Genomic DNA, 19,351 nt, shown 5'->3' on the forward strand with positions numbered 1-19,351 from the left:
CTGACAAGTGTCTTATATAAACTCCCATCTGTCACCAAGCACAGGAGAGCACATCTGAAATGTGGGCCACACAGCAGCAGCAAAGCAACTGCCTGCTTTTAATAGTGCAGCAAGACATTTGAAGACATTTGGGGTTTTTTTTTACTAGCTTTTGTCACAAAATGCATTTAAAAAAATAAAAAATAGCAAATGATGTAATGGTATAAAAAAAGCCAAGGCTGTTGAAACACTCGCTTCTACAATTCCAGCCCTTATTTCCTGAATGAATGCCCTGGCAGTAATGGATGAATTAGGTTTGTGGTTCTGGGATCATTTAGAAAACTCCTTTTAAGATGTTTCTGTTTTCTGAAATGGAAACCTATTTAGACCTTGTATTTATTATACTGTAGTAGTTCTTCTTAATCCATTGTCCCAAGGGTAAGAAAAAGTGGCTACAGTAGCTGAGGTTACTCACAGGTTTTGGATCACAGTTAAGTTCTGACACATTTTCTTTTGTACTGTGTATGTTGGTTTCTGTAATTTATGATTGAAACAGATGCCAAAACCCACTGATGCTGGCTGAAGGTGCTGGAGAGGAATGATAATATATCATTTAGTCTAGAAGCTTAAACATAATCATTTGTCACAGTAAATTTATTCCTTCCTAAGCAGCACCTGACAGGTGTGGAAAAACTGAAGAAACCTTCCTAAGCACTGGCTGCAAGGACAGAGCACTTGCTGAGTTTTTTTTCTTCCCAATCCTCCCAAGTTTTCTAACTACTATAATGATGTAAATTCCTTTCTTTTCCACTGTTCTCCACTAATTGCATGATGAGCTACATTTAAGAGTGTGAGCTGGATGACAAGGAGGGAAATGAACTATCCCTATGAAGTGGGTGTCTGTGCTAGTATGCAGGAAGCAGCTGGAGCACTTGGATAGGATGGGGAAGAGTAGGAGCCCAGCTTTGGCAGCAGCTTGTGCTTGTACCTGCACATTTGGATCAAAAACCTGCAATTTGAGAGAAGACTTACCTCTTGGCTGGCAGGTTTTGCTCTTGCAATTCTCCAGTGCGTGATAGCCAGCATCATTTACACCTGTGCTTTCTCGGGTAGAAACTCCCCCTCAAGCTATGTTCCAGAGAGACTAATTAGATGGTTGCCTTATTTGGAAGATCTTTCAGCTGTTCAGGGGCTTTTTTTCTCCTCTTGTTTTCTGCTGCTAAGAAAAACATGTTGTCATCTTTTTAGCTTCATGGAATATTAATGTCAGTCAAAGGCATCAGCCTTTAGGCATAAACCAGCCCAGTAAGCCGTACTGGGCAACCGAACATGGTTGCTGAGATGAATGATGGCCACAAATCTTCTTGAACAGTCAAAGTAAAGGTTAAGCAGCTGGAACATGTTAATTTTTAAAAAATTTATGTGTGCCTTCCAGCATGGAAAGGAGGAGCAGATCTGACAACTGTGAGCTCATTTACTGCAGTTAGCTGTTTTATTACAATGAGCAAAGGGAGAAAGTATCAGGATGTTTTTATATTTTGCAGTTTTTCAATAAATATTAACAGTTTTCAAGAAAGCAAGTAATTTGCAGTTAACACATACTGTATTTGAAATTATTTCTGCAACTGTATGATACAGAAGAAACCCTGGATGCCAAAATACACATAAGCGAGGCCTTCATTTTACTCGTTCTTTCCATTTTACTCTTTTTTCCCCCTTGGAAAAGGCTGAGTGCATGTGTCAGACTGACTGCTGACTGCAGTGACAGGAGCAACACAAGTTTTCATAAAGACATTATTTCCCAATTAGGTATCCTGTGGTGATTGCTGCAAGTCATGCCAAAATGTTCCCGAATTGTCCCGTGATATTTTTGCTTCTTTAGTGTAGGTGTTTTCTGGTTTTAGAGTCTTCCTGTAAATTATGTAGTGGGTTAATTAAATAAGACAATAAATAACCTATCTTCTGTCATTCCAAAACCTTTGTGGTGGCTGACTCAGATGTGCTACCTCTTGATTCAGGTTTGGTGGATACCAGCACTCTGTTAAATGTGCAAGCTAAGCACTCTTCCAGTGCTCCCATTTCTTTCACTGAAATGTTGGTAGTTTTGGAACTATTTCCGGGATTTTTTTTTATTATTATTTTTTTAGGTTTTCTGGGAAGCTCAAAAGCTAAATTGAAACTGATTGTTGTGGTCCATTAAAGGAAGAGCTTGAGTGCTTCGAAGTGAGAAAAAGATTTTTGATAAATAAATACATCTGTCAGATCTTTAACCTATTCTTTAGTGTCACAAGATAAACAAGTAGTTGACAGAGGATTTAACTATCCATTTTTAATACATTAGTGAGCACTTAGAAAACAGATCAAATTAAGCCTTGTTAAAGAATTCCTAGAAAACTCTCTGTGAAAATGGAATGGAGTACCGAGAATTTGTTTGTACTGCTGATTCCAGAACATTTCAATACAGAAGTAAACAAAAATCATTTAGAATATGCAGTTGTTTATGTGTTAAGATTATTTCTGTAAAGCCACAGCCTTTTAAATCTCTTACATTATTTGTCTGTGTGCAAGCTTGCCTATTCTTTGTTTTACTGTAACTTTTAATAATTTTTCATATTCTTGTTAGTATGTTGAAAGCTTTTGTCCCTTTGCAGACGATCTTTTCCATATTTGCATGATCTGATGTTGATCATAAATAGCAGCTTTTATCTTTGAGAGACCTCTTTCTCCTCCTTACATGATTTTACTACTCAGATTTCAGAATTTGTAACCAAGTTATACAGTCTACCTTATTTCAATATATATATACAAGTCTGTCACTATTCAGTTTAAAGGATTTCTTATAGTTTACTTCTATAGTTAATTTCCATGGAATTTCTCCTGCTACAAAAATGAGCTGTCTTGAATTCAACAAATGACATTAATTTAAGTATGAATGGGGTCCTTACCAAGTTAGTTGTGCTTTCTGTGCTTAACAGACAGGCTAGGTGGTTGGGGTTTTTTTTCTGTGCATAGCACAATTTTAGAATATTAAAATTTATACAAATCGTTTTTCCTCTGCCATGCTTTTACCTGAAGTACTTGCATACTTGAAACTTAAGATTTTTTTTTTCCCCAGCATTTTGTGTCCACTTTTACATTAAGAGAAATATATTCAAATTGTAAATTCAGGTTACTTTTACACTATTACAATTCAAGTCATAAAACATTCGGTAGAATACTCAAAAACATAATTCAACAGATGTCAAAAATTAAACTTCAGTTTTACTTGGGAGTAATGCCACTCATTTATTGACTCATTTGCTTTTCATTGGCAGAATCTGAAGAAAATTCAAGAAATGGACAAAGAGGCAAGTGATGAATCCAGCGCAGATCTTGATGACTTAAAAAATGCTGACTGGGTAAGACAACAATTGAATAGTGATTCAGCATTATTACTAGTAGTTTGTATTTCTTTATTATGCATATGTAAAGTTGTTGGTTTATATGAAATTCAGTGTCTGGTGTTTTTTAACATATGAATTAATAGTGATTCATGACAAGTTAGAACCAAATGGAGTCTCAAGTGTCCTTTGCAGACAGATGAAGCAATACAAGTCTCCAAGCATTACATTTTTTCTTTAGATTGTGTTCTTGTAGAGGCTTTTGCAATTTAAAAAGCCTGGACATTTAGACAGGTGTCATGCTGGCTGCCTGTCAATGGGGCAGCCAGGTAGTAGACAGAGCCACCAGCTGAATTGCGCCAGTGGTGAAAGAAAAATGTTAGAGAAATTCTTAGCAAAAAGTACCTTGTTTTATTTTGTAATTACTATTAATAGAAAAACATTATGAGAATTACTTTTCATAGAGAAACATTTCAGTCTCCTGATCTTCTATCCACTGCCTGTTTTCCCTCCTCTCCAGCCATTCTCACTACCCAGAAAATGAGAGGGAGGTGTTAGTGTGTGGTGCTCTTACAGACAGACCAGAAGGTTGAGTCTGAAGAGGACATTGCTAGACTTTGGGATTTGGAGTCTGTTCTAGAATTGCTGTTTGAAGAAGAACTGCTGGGGAATTTTGCAAGGAAGTTCTGGGCCTAAGGGAAACCAGGTTGCAGATTCAGTCACTGTTTTCAATCACACAGTATTAGCTATAACTCTAGAAACCTCTCTGGTGTGCTTGCAGTATACTTGAAATGGGCATGCAGATTTATGATATGAGAATTTCATATCCTTTTTCTGTATTATCTTAGTGGTGAACATCACTTGAGGTGAGACTCTGCAGTCCTGCTGAGTTGCAGCAAAGTTGTTTTACATTCATGAGGGTAAAAAATAAAATAGTAAAGCTGCATGTATTTGGTGGTGTCCTGAGAAGGGAATGAAAAACATTTGCTTGATCTGAGGTGGTATTCAAGAGTAAGGTATCACATAAAATTTCTCTCTTCTTTCTCTTCAGGCTCGTTTTTGGGTACAAGTGATGCGAGATTTACGGAATGGTGTTAAACTTAAGAAAGTTCAAGAGCGTCAGTACAACCCACTGCCGATAGAATATCAGCTCACACCCTATGAAATGCTGATGGATGACATTAGATCCAAACGCTATACCTTAAGGAAGGTCATGGTGAGTCAAGAGAATTACTAGAACTTGTCAGGTCTGAAATGATTTTTTCCTTCTTGATCGTCTTCTCTTCTTTTTCTGAGAACCTTGAAATTTTGATTTCATGTAGATAGTGATATTTATGGGGTTTTGTATGGGATCTTAAATTTGAGGGGGAAAACATGAAACCAGCAAATGTTTTGTATATTATTGTCTTGGAATATTCAGTGTTCAAATATACTTGCTTTCCTGACAAAACCTCACACAGCCTTTGTTAGTGAGAAAGCAGTGAAGAATTTAGATGGGGATGGGAGAGAGACAAGAGAGACAGAAAGTGTGTAGTTTGTTCTATCAGAGGTCATTAGAAAAAAGAATAAAGGAAGAAGAAATAGGAACAACTGCATGGGGAGCAAACACTTGAGTTCTGTTTCAAATATAAATGCTTTTTATGTATGAGCTGAAAGTACCTTCCTAATCAAGATCTGAGTTTAGACTATCAGATTGTATTTATTTTCTGCAGTAGATGTTGCTTAAGTGTGAAATCAATAGGATAAAATACATGCCTAGGTAATGATGTTATCTGTCTTTCCACTAACAATTCAGAGAACTGTGCTAAGTGTTCCTACAACCCACTGCAAAAGAGGAACAGTCCCCTCTGGACCTTGATTACTGTATGCAGTTGGGGTAGTAGTTGTGTTTGAATGGGAACCCCTGGGGATATCTAATTTTGCTTTTGTCAGACTAGCCTTTAATTCATCTTCTGCTGACCAAGCTCCTGCCTCTTCAGAAGAGATTGTCTGCATTATATGGTAGGTCTTGAAGGCACAGCTGCTCCTCTGCTCATCCAAGCTCTCACTGTGTATAAAATCCCTTCAAGCATCTATTTTTGTCCTGCTATCTTGTCTAGTAGGTAGATTGTCCAAAGAGATCTCTGGGTGTAAACATGAATTGGGATTACAGTCAGCTGTAGGTACAGTACCTGTAGTGCTGTCTGTGATACAATTGCTGGCTTAGTCTGACAACTACTAATGGCATTGTGTTAAAAAAATAACATATCTCTTAGAAGCCTTACATTCAGTTACTTGGATTCTGCTGCAGGGTCTGCTTGAAGAATATGCAAAGCATGCACAATAATAAGAGTGCAGCTTGACATGGAATGTATGGAGCCTGAAAGATTCACATAGAATTACAAGTTTAGTTAGATTGCATAAATAGAGCATCTTTTAGCCGTCCATTGTGGGTCAAAGCTGATTATATGCATCCCCATCAGAGAAAACTGTAATGGTTCCTGAGAAGAGGAGAAAAGGACAAGAATTCTAAATCTGAATTTTAAGGCAGCCTGGGAAAGATGGATTATGTTACTTTCTATCAGTCAAAATGGATGTTTGGCAGCAGTTTTTTAAAGTGATATTTGTTTCAAATGTATGGGTAGCATTTTTAGACTTGGAAGCTTGTGAAGATGCATATGCTAATGTTAACAATAGGTTAAGTAGAGTATTAAAGAAAATTAGATACAACATGAAGTTTTTATGGTTCTTTTTATTAATACAATCCTGTCTTTAAAGAAGTAGCTTGATCTGTCCCTGACTTCCCAGTACTCTGAGTAGGAATTAGGAAAAGAACAGATGCTCCTATAAGGTGCATTAATTAGGAACTATTTTGACTTTTCAGACTATCAAAAGTATTGAGTTAGCAGATGCCAAAAATGGAGCTGTCTGTTCTCACCAATGTTCTGTCATACTACAAATATTCAAAATGTTTTGAAGCTGTAAAATTTCAAATCCTGGGCTTTTTGTAAACAACTGATTTAATTCCTTTCACTGATGTTGACATTTCTGTTTCAGTACATAGGAAAATAATTTCAAATTTGTCATCTCTCTATCCCAATGCAAGAGTCCTTGTTTCTGTGGTGGTTGTGGGAACAAGGTAACTTTCATTCTGACATTTTATAATCTTTAAATGTCTACCTGGAGAGATTTAATAGCACTTTTTTCCCATGGAGCAATCACTCCCAAAAAGTTAAGAATTGTGAACATTGGTAGAGTCAACACTTGGAAATGGGGAAATTTAAGAATGAAATTCATCTTACAGGCTTAATATTTCTTTATTATGCATATGTGTTAAGCTACAGCTTTTAATTCCACATGGATTCACAATTTGCTCTCTTTCCTGCTCACCTCATCCCCTCCAAGATGGGCACCATTCAATATATTTCTTGAGTAGTGCTTATTGAATAGTAGCTGATAACTCTTATGTTACTTATTCAGTGAATGACTGTCAGGTACCTCTTATGTAGTATCCAAACTCAGCAGTTCTCAACTGAGAATTCAGTGGCATGGCTGTTTGGGTATTTTTTTACAAAAACATGTTTATTTATTTACAGCATTTAGCATCTTACAGTACTTATATTAATTGAAAAAACAGCTGTATATTGACAGTATCTTCATACACAAGATTTCAGATGTTTCAAGCATAGAGAATGTGAGGAAAAGACTTAGGCCAGTTTGTCCAGTTGAGCATTGTGGGGTCTGTCATTCTATTATGCACAGGTCTGATCTAGTTTTACTGAGTAATATTTAGCTGCTTTAAGTGGGAAAATAGCCTTTTTAATTTTCTGCCTTCGTCACATGTTTCTGCAGAAATTTAGGAGTCATCCTAGGTAGAGCAGTGAGCTTTACAGTTCCTAACCATGCTTTACCATTCAGAGGAGTGACTGTGTGGATGTACTATGGTTATCATGTGGTGTCATAAACATGAACCTGTAATAAATATGCAGGAACAGCAGTGTAAGTACAGTGACCTATGATGTGAAGTACCAAAGCACTTCATTCTGGGACATTGCTGCTTGAGCTTGGTGTGTGGTGTCAAATCCACGCTCTGTAACAACTATGTTAGCAAAAGCACTACACTGTGTGCATGATGAAAGATGGCAAATATGTATCTACTTATAATACCTTAATTCAAAATAGAACTTTATCATGAGCTGTTCTGGAAATGAAGTAGCATGCCCACTCTGTCTGTGTCTTGGTTTGAGCCAGGATGAAGCCGATTTTCCTTTTACTGATTTTTTTTTTTTTTTCTCCATCAGAAAGCTCTTTTAACTAGCAGCGAGTAATTTTAACTCTCCTTCCCTACCTGGTGGAGGGGGGAGAGGATTGAGAGTGTTGTTGTCTCTGGTTTCATTGCCAATCCTGAGTCAAACTGTGACAGTGTCCATGCAATTTCAATTTAAGTACAAATTTCTAGATACTACAAAACTATTTCAGTTTCACGTTGTTACTTAGAGATAGCACTCTCCTATTTAATGCTGTCACCTTTTACAGCAAGACAAATAAATGGCTGAGATAATTGAAGGTCAATGGTAAGTGATGTAGTTTTTGTGAAAGTCATGTGTAATACACTTCTTTCTTGGGATCACCATTTTTAAAGCTCGTGTTTCAGCCAAGGGTTCCAAGTACCATTTGCAATTACTTTTTTTAACTGCAAGTCTGTATTTATATATTAAAATGTGATGGTAGCAGATTGTGAGTGAGTAGATGAGTACATGACAATTTTTTTGTGCTTTAGCTGATTAGATCTCTAGATTTCTGGTTGATTTTTAGAACCACTGATTATGCTTTCTCCACACTGCCAGTTTTAATGCATGCAGCTGTACAAAAGCCATTTTAGACACATGAAGACTTAGGATAGTTTTACAGTGTTTTGAGGTGTGTACTTATATACCAGTTTGCAGTTGGAGTCCATCTGGTGTGTGAAAAAAAGATGATTTTGTTGGTTTTTTTTCCCCCCTGCACGCATTGTGGCTGCATCTGTGCAATATACCTCTGATTTAGATTTTAATCAAGAGCTAGAAATTGTAATTAATTAAAAGATGTGTGTGATATTCATTACAGAGTTAGTTTGAGTGAAGAAATAGATCTAGTGTGGAGAGAGAGGGTAAGAGCTTCCTTTCAGTGTCTTTCCTGTCAGCATCTTGTTTAGGTGCTGAGCAAGTAGGCTCTGCTCCCAGTGCTGCTGCTCTTGGCTTTTTGTGTGCAAGACATCCACTTGCTTTGCCACCAGCTCCCCGTGTATCCTATGGAAAAATCACTTAAGTAAATCTTATATTTCTCCTTTTCCAGTCAAATGGGAATCCTGATACTAATTAGACCCTGGTGGCATGAAGTCAGGGCATAGAGTGCCCTAAGGTGAAAGGCTCAGAGCCATGTATTATTTATTTCCTATTGTCATGCTGAGGGTTGTTCCCCAAGGCTGGAATGGAGATAATCAGTTTACAAAATGACTCTTCTGATGCTAATAACTCTCAACTTCAGGGATCAACTTTGACATCTGATGAACAGTAACCCTGAGAAATTAATAATCCCTCAAAGCATGCTGGCCTCAAAAAGCTGTTCAGTTTTTGAACAGAAGAAATCTATCACACCACTTAAAATAATTTTCTCCTCATCATAAAAATATCAAATCACGATTTAACGTAAGCCTTTTCAATTTTAATTTTTCTGCTCTATTTTTATGAAGGTGATGCATGTTGCAGAGTTTAGCAGGTTGGCATTCTGTGACGAGCTGTATGAAATTAGCTCTAAGGAAGCTAAGGAGGTGATTGGGGGGAGTAAATGGAACTTGTACCATGTCTGGGGTAGGATACCTCCAGAAACAGTCCCCAGGGAAGCAATGTAATGTTGCCCATGAGGGACTCTGCAGCTGCTTTCTTACTGGGGAAGGGATGACTGTTCTTTGGAAGGCTGTCGCTCTGCTTCAGCCTGAAAACAGGGCATGACTAAGGTGTGCAGAGCTTGTATGGAAGCTGCATGGCATTACTGAAGTTCAGTTAAGGTGACCTTATGGGCATTTAAACTCATTTTTCTGAGGGCAGCATTCCTTCTGGTTAGCAAAAGTGCATGAGATTTGACGAACCAGAGCTGTGTCTTTATATATTTTCTAACTACAGAGTTTGTATGAATAGTCTCTCCCAAAGAGCAGCAATGAGCTAACTTACCCTTAATTTAAAAAAAACAAACAAACAAAAAAAAACCCAAAAAACTGAAATTGGGGACACTAGGTCCTAAAAATATTGTGTCATAGGAACTTCTGTCAAACTGGAGGGACAGGGCTGATAGCCAGCTCCTGTGTGATACCAGAAGGTACCAGAAGGATGTATGACATAGGATGCTCTCTCTCATCACTGACGGTGTGCTTGGACACTGCTGTATGATGACTGAAACTGACAGGTGGATTTTTTAAGCAAACCCATACACTTACTCCCAGCGTATAATTTGTAAATTCTTCAGATGTTGGGAAAACTTCCATAACCTTCTTTTGTATCCCATACGTACACTGAATTGCTGACTTTTTCCTATCATGTCTTGTATATTGTCTTATTTTGACTTATGAGAGAAAGAGATGTCCATCTCTCTGTGGAACACAAAACAAACAACCAGACAACCCTCACCCACCTCCCTTTCTAGGGAAATGTCAATTTACAGAGAGGAAATGCTCTTCCTATACTGCCAATGACATTCCATGGCATTCTACTGATTTGCTTTCTAGACATATTAACAAACTTAGTTTTACACTTGAGTGATCTTTAATATGCAGGTGAAGAGAGAGCTATGAAATCATGCTCCCTCTCCTTCTGCTGGGATTTACACACAAGGGCACCTCTTCATGGCCAGAGCCGTGGAGGCAGGTGGTAAAGACAAAAAAAGCAAGGGGAAGGTATTTTTCATCCATTGCTACCAGCAAATAATTGGTGGTTGTGCCAGCTCTAGCCTTACTTTCTCATCAGTGCTTGGGAGATGATAAGGTGACTGAGAAAACTGGAGCATTAAAGAGCATGTTTTCTCAGAAGCTAAGAGCAGAATATTAGAGACTCTGTAATGGTTGGCAGTAGACATGGTTCAAGTAGTTGTTCTTAAAAATGGTGCTGGTACCTTTTCCTCCAAGCAAGATGCAAGCTACATCTGCATTCTCCCACAGGCACATTTGCAGCCTTGACATTTGATTTCTTGATCTCAACATTCTCAGTATTGCTGATCAAAGCTGCTGCAGTTGTGGTTATTCTACAGCTATTTGCAAAACTGGAAAGCCGTTGTCTGCATCTTTCCTTGCTTGTGCTCTGCGCATGGATTGTTGCTCTGCTCAAGACTGATGGGGTTTTATGTCTGGTGCAGGTGTCAGAACACTGCAGGCATCTCTCAGGGTTGTTGGGGGTTTTCAGCTGATCCCATCATCTGCGTTAATATGAATGCAAAACACAGAAATGTATATTTCACTTTCTTCTTTCCAGGTCAATGGTGACATTCCACCTCGATTAAAAAAGAGCGCCCATGAAATAATCCTGGATTTCATCCGGTCGCGACCTCCATTAAATCCTGTATGTAATCCAGTGGGCTTCATTCCTAAAAAAAGGTGGCTTTTTAAAGCATGTTTGTGTCCAGGGAATATGCTAAATAGTACATTTTCTGACATGGGCATTCAAAAATACTGTAGTCTGTATATTGAATGTGGTCTTTTAAAGAACAATGTATAATCTTGCACCTACCAATTAATAGCTGTTATTACCAGGGACCTTTTATCAGTGGGAAATTATAATGAATTAGGGAAAAACACAATCCTCTTCCCAATTTATGAGTTTGAAAATTGAGTGCATGTAAAATCATATCACAGCTTTCCACATTTTTTTTCCAAAAAAGTGTGAAATCTACTTTCAAGAAAGTTTTATGTAAACATGATTATCTTCCTATTCTAAGGCCTCGGCAAGAAAACTGAAACCAACCCCACCACGGCCACGCAGCCTTCATGAAAGGATACTGGAGGAAATCAAGGCAGAGAGGAAGTTACGTCCAGTCTCACCTGATGAGATAAGGCATAGCAGGCTGGGTAAGCACATGCCTAGTTCTTATCTGCAGTATCCAGAAGACTTCCTACATAAGGTGCAGCAATATTTGCAATGTCTGTGCAGGCGTCGCTGAAGACAAAATGGTTCTCATGCCATCAGAAGAGGGAAGAACCTGCTAGGTTCTAGGGCTGTGCTGGGGCACTATGTCCATTTTCTAGGCCTATGCAGTCTTAGTGCCAAGTTATTTCTAAAAATAAGATACTGTACAGCTCAGCTTGATTCCCCTCATGTTTTTAATGTAAGTAGTAGATAAAGTTAATGGCATTATATTGCTTGTTGCACATGACAATTAATGTTAGATTTGCTCAGACTGGAATGGGTATTGCTTTTCCACAGTGCAATATTCCTTATGTATCTGCAAGGATTCTTTACATGTCACTTTACATTAATTTTATTCTCTTGGTTTCTTTTTTAGCATCATCTATTTCCTTATTTTCATTTAAAATCTGTTTTTTTTTGTTGTTTCCCGAATCTAAATCTTTGCTTGATTATCTAAAATGTGTGCATATATATTTTCAGTAGGCAAATAACTCCACACATTTCATTTCTGCAGTGTATATTCAACAACCTACTATGAAACCACACTATACTATGCTTTCCAATAATCACCAATTTGCATGAGTTCAATGGTTCTGATTACAAAATCATGATAAATATAGCCTTACATTGTGACTTACATTTCTTTAAGAGTACGTTATTTAATTGTATCAGGAAAACTTGAGCTAGCTGGACTTTTGAAGGGCAAAAGTGGCATCCTATGGCTGAAAAAGCATGACATAATCCATCTATGTACTCTCTATTGCTGCTTTTTGCAAAATATTTGTGCTTAAAGGCATTGGTCCAGATTCAGGTGGGTTGTGACAACCCGTTGTCTCTGGAGAAAAACAGTTTCATCAGGCTTGCTTTGCTGCATTGTTTTTGAAGTGCTCGGTAGAGTTTGGTGAATGCTTGGGTGCATTTTTAAAAGCACAGTGCTTTGAATATTGTTTCTTTGGGCCTTCCAGTTTCTGGTTTGGATTCAGTCTATGCTTGCTGTATAAGCTAGTGTTTCTAATAAGCCTAGATGTTTTTCCAAATATTGTAAAAATGTGGAATAATTCCTTACTTTTTTCCCAAACTTTCAATTCAGTAGTTTAGATGTTTTCTATCTGGGAATTATCATGTCCTCTTAGGGGCAGCAAGGTTGATTTAATAGATCTTTACAATTTTAATTATATAAATTACAACAAAAAAAATTTAGTAAACAGTTTTTAAAACAATGTCAAATTTTACATGTTAGTATTTCTTGGGATGATTTAAGGGCATGGCTTCCAGTGAGGAATACCTGTTTTCCACTGGCTCTAATTTTTCTAATGTTGAAATATGAGATTTTAGTGCTTTCTCATATTGAAATTATCGTTATATCCAAAGTTCCTTTTAGACTAAAATGTATTTGTGCAGAATTGGGAATGGAGTAATGGTAATGACATTCAGTATGGTACAGATAGATCTGCCATATAGTGTAGATGTCCACAGAAGGTAATTTAGTGTAACAACATGGAAGGTAATAAGGTTTAAGGATTATAAATCTAAGTAGAAAAAACATGTGAAACACTTGCACCATCTGGACAGAAATATTTGTTGCTATTAGAAAGAAAAACAAAACAAAAGGTGTTAGAGTGAAATATTTGGGAGTATAAGATACATGGAACATGTCCCAGAGTTACTCCTTCTTGCTCAGTTTATAGCAGTCAATTGCACAAGTGCACTTGACTACTGGGATGAGGGGGCCTGTATTCTTGCAGTTCCTCCGCTGCAATGTCAGTGGACCTATGGCATGTGCATCCCAGCAGCCACAGGCTGTGTCCCTCTGCTCTGCACAGTACAGGAGTACAGGTAAGATCTTCTCTGCCCCAAGCTGCCACTGAGAAGAGCCAGACTGTGACTGGCCACTCTCAACCTAAAACTTTTTTGGAAAAGGTAATTTAATCTTGGTAGCTGTTCTCACAGAGGGGCAGAGGAATTGGATGAGCTTTCAAATGACGTTGTAAAATAATCAGAGTAAGCTTTTGAGACAAACACAGCCTTGAGATATATGTCATTTTAATTAAAAGCATGGATTTATGACTTGAGCAAGTTGACCTAATGGAGTTTGGAGAAAACTTTTGTTTCATGTTTTATCAACCTTGAGTTAGAACTCAGCATTAGGTGATAAACACCCTTATGCTTTAAAATGTATTTGCCTTTATGCTAAGTTTCAGATGCTGTTTCTGTGGCTGCTGTTGTCTAGTTAATAAGCTACAAGAAAAATACCCTGACTCCTAAATCTGAGTCAAATACTGACTGCATTTGCCACATAGATTTAATCTCATGAGCAAAAATTGTTCCAGCACAACCTTTTTTTTTATCATCTTTTAATGCAGTGGTATGTGTGGCTGACAGGCCCTTGCATACCAACTTGCGTGTTTATCACATGTAAGACAGGTAAGTTGGCATCAGTTCTGATGTGTTCTTGTATGTTCTTGTCACTGGGCTTGGCCTACTTACTTGGATTAGTACACTGAAATTTTGGGTTTGGTTGAGGAATGTTTTCAGTGTCTGCTCCCTCAATTACACTGTTTAATTGGAAATATAGATAGGTCTTCCTAGAAATAAAGAGCATCTGACCACTTTGTTATTTAGGAATAAAGTGGTTAGAGGTCCAGAAAGGAGAGGTTAATGTTATGGGTACATTTTAAGGGCTAAGTCCACCTAAAGTTTTTAAAAAGAACAAGAAGCAGCAGAAATCATACTGTGGATTTTTCCATCCTCTTCAAGGAAAATACTGCTCAAGCTTAGCTTGAGTGTCTCTCTTTATTAGTTTAATTATAATCATTGGAGATTATGCTTAAAAAAATTAGAAATGTCTTTATTTCAGGTCACTGAAACTTGTGTGAAATGTGGCTTTGTACTTTCAATTTTTTTCAGCTTTTTCTTTCTCTTCTTTCTCTCTGTTTTCCCTCTGCTTTCTCTCTTTTCATACCATTTTAATTGAAACTATTCAATTTTTAAGACACTTGCCTCTTGTTTTAGTATTTGATTTATTGAATTCCAAAACTCTCATTGTACAACTATACAAATATATTTCTGATTGCTTTGTTTGCAAGTCTCATTTGTATTACTGTAGTTTTCAGACTTTGAGCTTTACTACAGTAAAGCAATAGTATGTCTGACAAATTTTGGATTTAGTCAACAGAATCCAAAATGTCTCAAGTAGAGTTAATCTTTAGTTTTCATTACCCCACGGCTCTTCTAATAGCTGAAACATTTTCTTTTTGTTGTTTTTATTTTTTCTTTTTTACAGCAATGCGGCCACTTAGCATGTCTTACAGTTTTGACTTGTCAGGTAAAAAGTGCAACAACACCTGACGTGGTTATTGTGCTTATTGTGAAATTTGTTCCATCTGTTTGTTGAATTCCCATTTAAGAAAGAAACTTGAAGGGATTCTTCTAAGATATGGTCAGTGAAAATAAAAATAAGATTATTTATTAATACCTACATTTTCCTTGCCACAAAAGGATGCCTGGGTGTAGGAAACAACTGTATTTCACCTGAAATAGAGTGCTGGAATTCTGTTCCATAAATAACCAAAATAAGATGGTGCAGAGCTATTCCAAACTCTAAGAAGAATAACAGAATACAGTGTCACCTTAAAGACTGATTTGCTTATTTATTAATCTGACCCCTGTTCTTTACACTCACTTTTTTACTAGGCCATCTTTCACAGTACTTCATTTCTCATGAGGATCCAAAAACTAGTTTTGAACTCATCTACCTTTTTAAATTTCATGAAATACACCTATAAATACCAATCTAGAAAGGAACTGTCAATTATACTGAGTATCTTTACAGCAAATGCACTGTAAGTCGTGAAATCAAAGACGTTCGCTAAAAAGAGGTTAAACCCTCCTTCTTTCCTGGTTAGCAAAATAAGTTGCTAAGGTTTGCTGGTGACAGCTAGTACAGAGGATTCGGTAGCAGTTCCTTCATCAACTATCTGATATCAAATTTAAAGCTTCCTCCTGGTGAGCAGTTAGTTAGGATGTGCAGTAACAGTATGAACATGTTCAACTTCAGAAACAGCAGTGTCAGAAAGAGTGTGAGGCCATTAGCCAGAAAATAAATTAATTCCTCCCTTGTTGTGCACTAACTTTCCAGGATGCTCAGGCCCAAAGATTTTGTTATTGAGGTTGTAAATATTCTACATCAGCCTCAAAGGTTCGTTTGCTGAGCAGAGATTCTTAACGCTAGATCTTACCTAATTTCCCCTAGGTGACTCCCAAGAAAAGCAGTCTCCAAATAAATCCATGCTCTCATTTTTGGAAGAAGCAACAGCAACTGTACCCTCCGCTCTTCCTTCCTGTTGCACATAGAAACCCATTGCAGGCTTTTGGTCCTCTTGATTCTCCAAGCACCTTTAACCTTATGTGTTTATTTTCCCCAGAGAAAGGCATAATCTGACTGAAATGCTAGTATACTGTGAACTATCAAGTAATTTGATTACCATAATATAAAAAGTACAGTAGTTTTGTAATGTGGTAGTGAAGTTCACAAGCAGCCTATCTGTGAACATGACTTCATGTCCTGGCTGAGCCATGTAAAGAGATTGCCACTGTCAAGAAACGAGGAGCAGCTCTTCCTGCTCCCTCTCCTCCCCAAGCTCCTCTCCAGGCCTGTGATTCCCACTCCTCTTCTGTGGCGGTCTTGTTCATTTATTCACAAGATGACCTGGTTAAACTTGTGTACTTTAAAAAAAAAAATTATTATTCCCAAGATTGATTTTCTGCTCTTTTAGTAATTTAAACCTCTGTACTATCTGATGAGGTGATTAGAGAGCTGGCTGAGGGCAAATGATGATGGGTAGATGGAGGAAGGAACAGACTCTCTCTGTCAGAGGCAGTGACAAGCTGTTCATCCAGCTCAAGCCCTTTTGTGAAACATTACACTGATGGTGTATTGTGTAGCTACTACTGCTGTCTGGTGGGATTCAAATTATGTATGTACTTGGTGTCATGTTTTACTCCACTGAAAGGTGAAGAATCCTCAGGGAGGCAGATAAACAGGCAAACCAGTTTTCAAAAAGTATTGCTGCTTTCAGATATTCCATAAGTTCCCTCAGTTTTAAGACTATAAAACGGAATGTGCCAGTGTCCAATGAAAGTGAAATGCTCAATCTGTCCTTCTACATGTGTCTGTTCGCTTCTTCTTTTGCCCTTTATTTCTAAGAATCCTGAGACATCCTAATTTGTTTCAATCCAAACAGTATTTTGTAAAAGCTCCCTTCATAAACCATTAATTCATTACCATAATGTTTTTATTTTAAAGAAGTACTCCATAGCAATCTATCTGTGCTTGGATTTGCTCTTTTTGACTGACCATCGAAGAATTCTTCCTGTTTTCTTTATCCATCTTCCAAATGTGATTGCTTTTGTTTATTGAAGTCATGTGGTTCTCAAGCAAGTAGCTAGAAATGGTGTGACTGAGTGATCTGATAAATGGTCTGTAGAAGTAAATTCAGGATGATTAAAACATTCCAGTTAGGTAGATGTGAGACACCAGATGAGCAATGCAAATGAATTAGATGGGCTGGGATGTCGATACCAAGCAGATAAGCAGTAGTTTTGAATGTTGTCGCTTTGTGTGCTTTTACCTTTTCATTATTTTGGGAGTGGGGATTATATGCTGTGCTTTCATTCCATCATCACTGTTTCCACACACTTGCTTTTTTCGCTGCTTTCATTTCTCTCTGCTTGGTGGAATTGCTGTCATGAAAAAACACAAACCAGCTGAAAAACAGAAGTACTTCCTACTAAGTGCTAAAGGACAGGTTATTATGCTTGCTTGTATTATGCTTGCTGTCTGCAAGTGGGATAATGCAGACCAATTCTGAGAAGAATTTAGCGGGCACCGGGCCAGTGTAGTTGGTATGTCACTCTGCCCAGCTCCACACTACCTGCTGTTGTCATCCTGGAGAGGAGGAGTGCCTGGGACTGCCTTTTATACTGCTTTTTCCTGCTGGTAGAATAGAAGGAGCAAGTGGTAGCCAGCTGTAATAAGGGTAATCTGAGACATACTCAGATACCAACTAGGGCAGTCATTGCCCACTATTCTAAATAGAAAAGTAGCTTGAATGCAGCTTCACTTCTGTGCCCTGCATTGAATGCAGCTCAAAAGACAAGTTGTTCCCACTCAACCTCAAGGTCTTACTCTCAGAGCTGTATGCATGGCTGCTTTAAAGTCATTACTTCAGAAACTGTTTGCATATTTTGAGGGTGGGAGTGTGCAGGGAGGAAAGAGAAAGGAAATATTTAAGCACAAACTTCAAGGGAATTGTTCCTGTTGTACCCGTCTGTGAGGTGACTTGTGTCACTGTTGGCTTTACATGATCTGTGCCTCAGTCCAGTGTGAGGAGGGAACTCCACCAGGTCCTCATAATCTCTTAATTTAGATAACACAATAATAAATGTGCTACAAACACTAGCAAAAGACTGGCAGTTGGGTATACTGATTTATTAGTTCTCAGGTTTGGCTTCAACGTGTCAGTCCATTGAGAGGAACAGCACAACTCTGTTGCCATCATGTGTTATATAATCTTTCCTAGTATACTATCATTGTCATATACCTGTATTAATTCTGCAGATCTATTTTAACCTTCTTTTAAACTCAGTGTGAAAAAGATGACATCGAAGAAAACATTTGCTGTATAGAACAAAATTCAGGTTTCTATTGTCACTGTTTGCCAAGGAGAGCTGGTTAGGAGGCAGACAGCATATGGTTACATGCCTGCTGTGGTTTGCATGTCATCTGTGGTCCACTTAACTCCTTGTTTCGTAAGAGACTTAATCTTACATGTAAATAAAGGCGCGTTTCATATTATCCTAGGTTGGTTTGTTTTTTGTCTCCCCCTTGTTTAAGGCTAGTCAGGGAAGGCCAACACAAAGATCAAATAATTAAATCAAGACCTCTTCTTTCATTTGCCTGTTGTAATGATAGCTTAGAAGAAAGTCAAAAGAAACCAAACATATTCATCCAATTTGCAGGTACTTTTAATTGTACTTGCTGCATGAAACAGAGAAATGACACTCTCCCAGTTTGTCTGACTCTAGTAAAATCTTAACCCCAGGGTGTTACATACAAAAGCCTTTTTTTGTTAACATAATGTCAATCATCTCCAAAACGTGTCGATATTCTATCAAACTAGAGATTGTGAAAATACTACCCATTTAAAGAAAAAAAATATTATATTTTTGTTTCAAATAATTGTCCTTCAATTTCTTCTGTCATATTCATTTTTATAAACGTTAGTTTAATGGTTGTTCCTGACTTGTTTATCCTGATTAATTTTATCTTGTTTACGATGATGTATGATTATTTGCCATGTGGTAATGTTTCTGTTGATTGAGTACATTGCTAAAATAGCTTAAAGTAATATCTTTTTGGTCTGTATCTGCTAACAAATCCTGGTTTTAATTTTGGAACAAGTTATTTGTGTTGAAATCTCTTTGCTGAAGCTGTAAAATTTCATGATCCCTTCCTTAAATTATGATAATCCTTTTATTCATGTATATCCAGTACTGTACGTGCAGGAGTGATAAACTGAACTGAAGCGTTGTTCTCAAAACCTATTGTTTAAATTGGATGGTTTTCTAATTTTACTTTTGTAAAAATTGTTTGTTTATTGTTGGTTTATTCTTTAGTGCTTGAAAATGGTAAAAACAACTTTTATTTAGAGGAAAGAATCGTGATAACTGACATTTTCTACTGAAGAACCCTCCAAAACAAATCTTATGGATTGTATTTTATATTCACCTCAAGTTTCTCTGGTATTTCAAGAAGACTTATAAACAATATGTTTCTGAACAGCTTATAAATGTGTGAGCTTA

The 19,351-nt window shown here is 37.4% G+C and overlaps 1 protein-coding gene across 1 annotated transcript in view; it reads left to right on the forward strand.

Annotated features, from left to right (window-relative positions):
• Positions 1-19,351, forward strand: part of SPIRE1 (spire type actin nucleation factor 1) — a 124,720-nt gene that overhangs the window by 88,945 nt on the left and 16,424 nt on the right. The window contains exons 5-8 of the mRNA XM_051611768.1: positions 3,294-3,377; positions 4,411-4,575; positions 10,838-10,924; positions 11,301-11,430. Of these exons, the coding sequence (XP_051467728.1) occupies positions 3,294-3,377; positions 4,411-4,575; positions 10,838-10,924; positions 11,301-11,430 (466 nt within the window). The remainder of the gene's footprint in view (positions 1-3,293; positions 3,378-4,410; positions 4,576-10,837; positions 10,925-11,300; positions 11,431-19,351) is intronic.

Source organism: Apus apus, chromosome 2 (genome assembly GCF_020740795.1).
Source record: "Apus apus isolate bApuApu2 chromosome 2, bApuApu2.pri.cur, whole genome shotgun sequence".
NCBI classification, from domain to species: Eukaryota; Metazoa; Chordata; class Aves; order Apodiformes; family Apodidae; genus Apus; species Apus apus.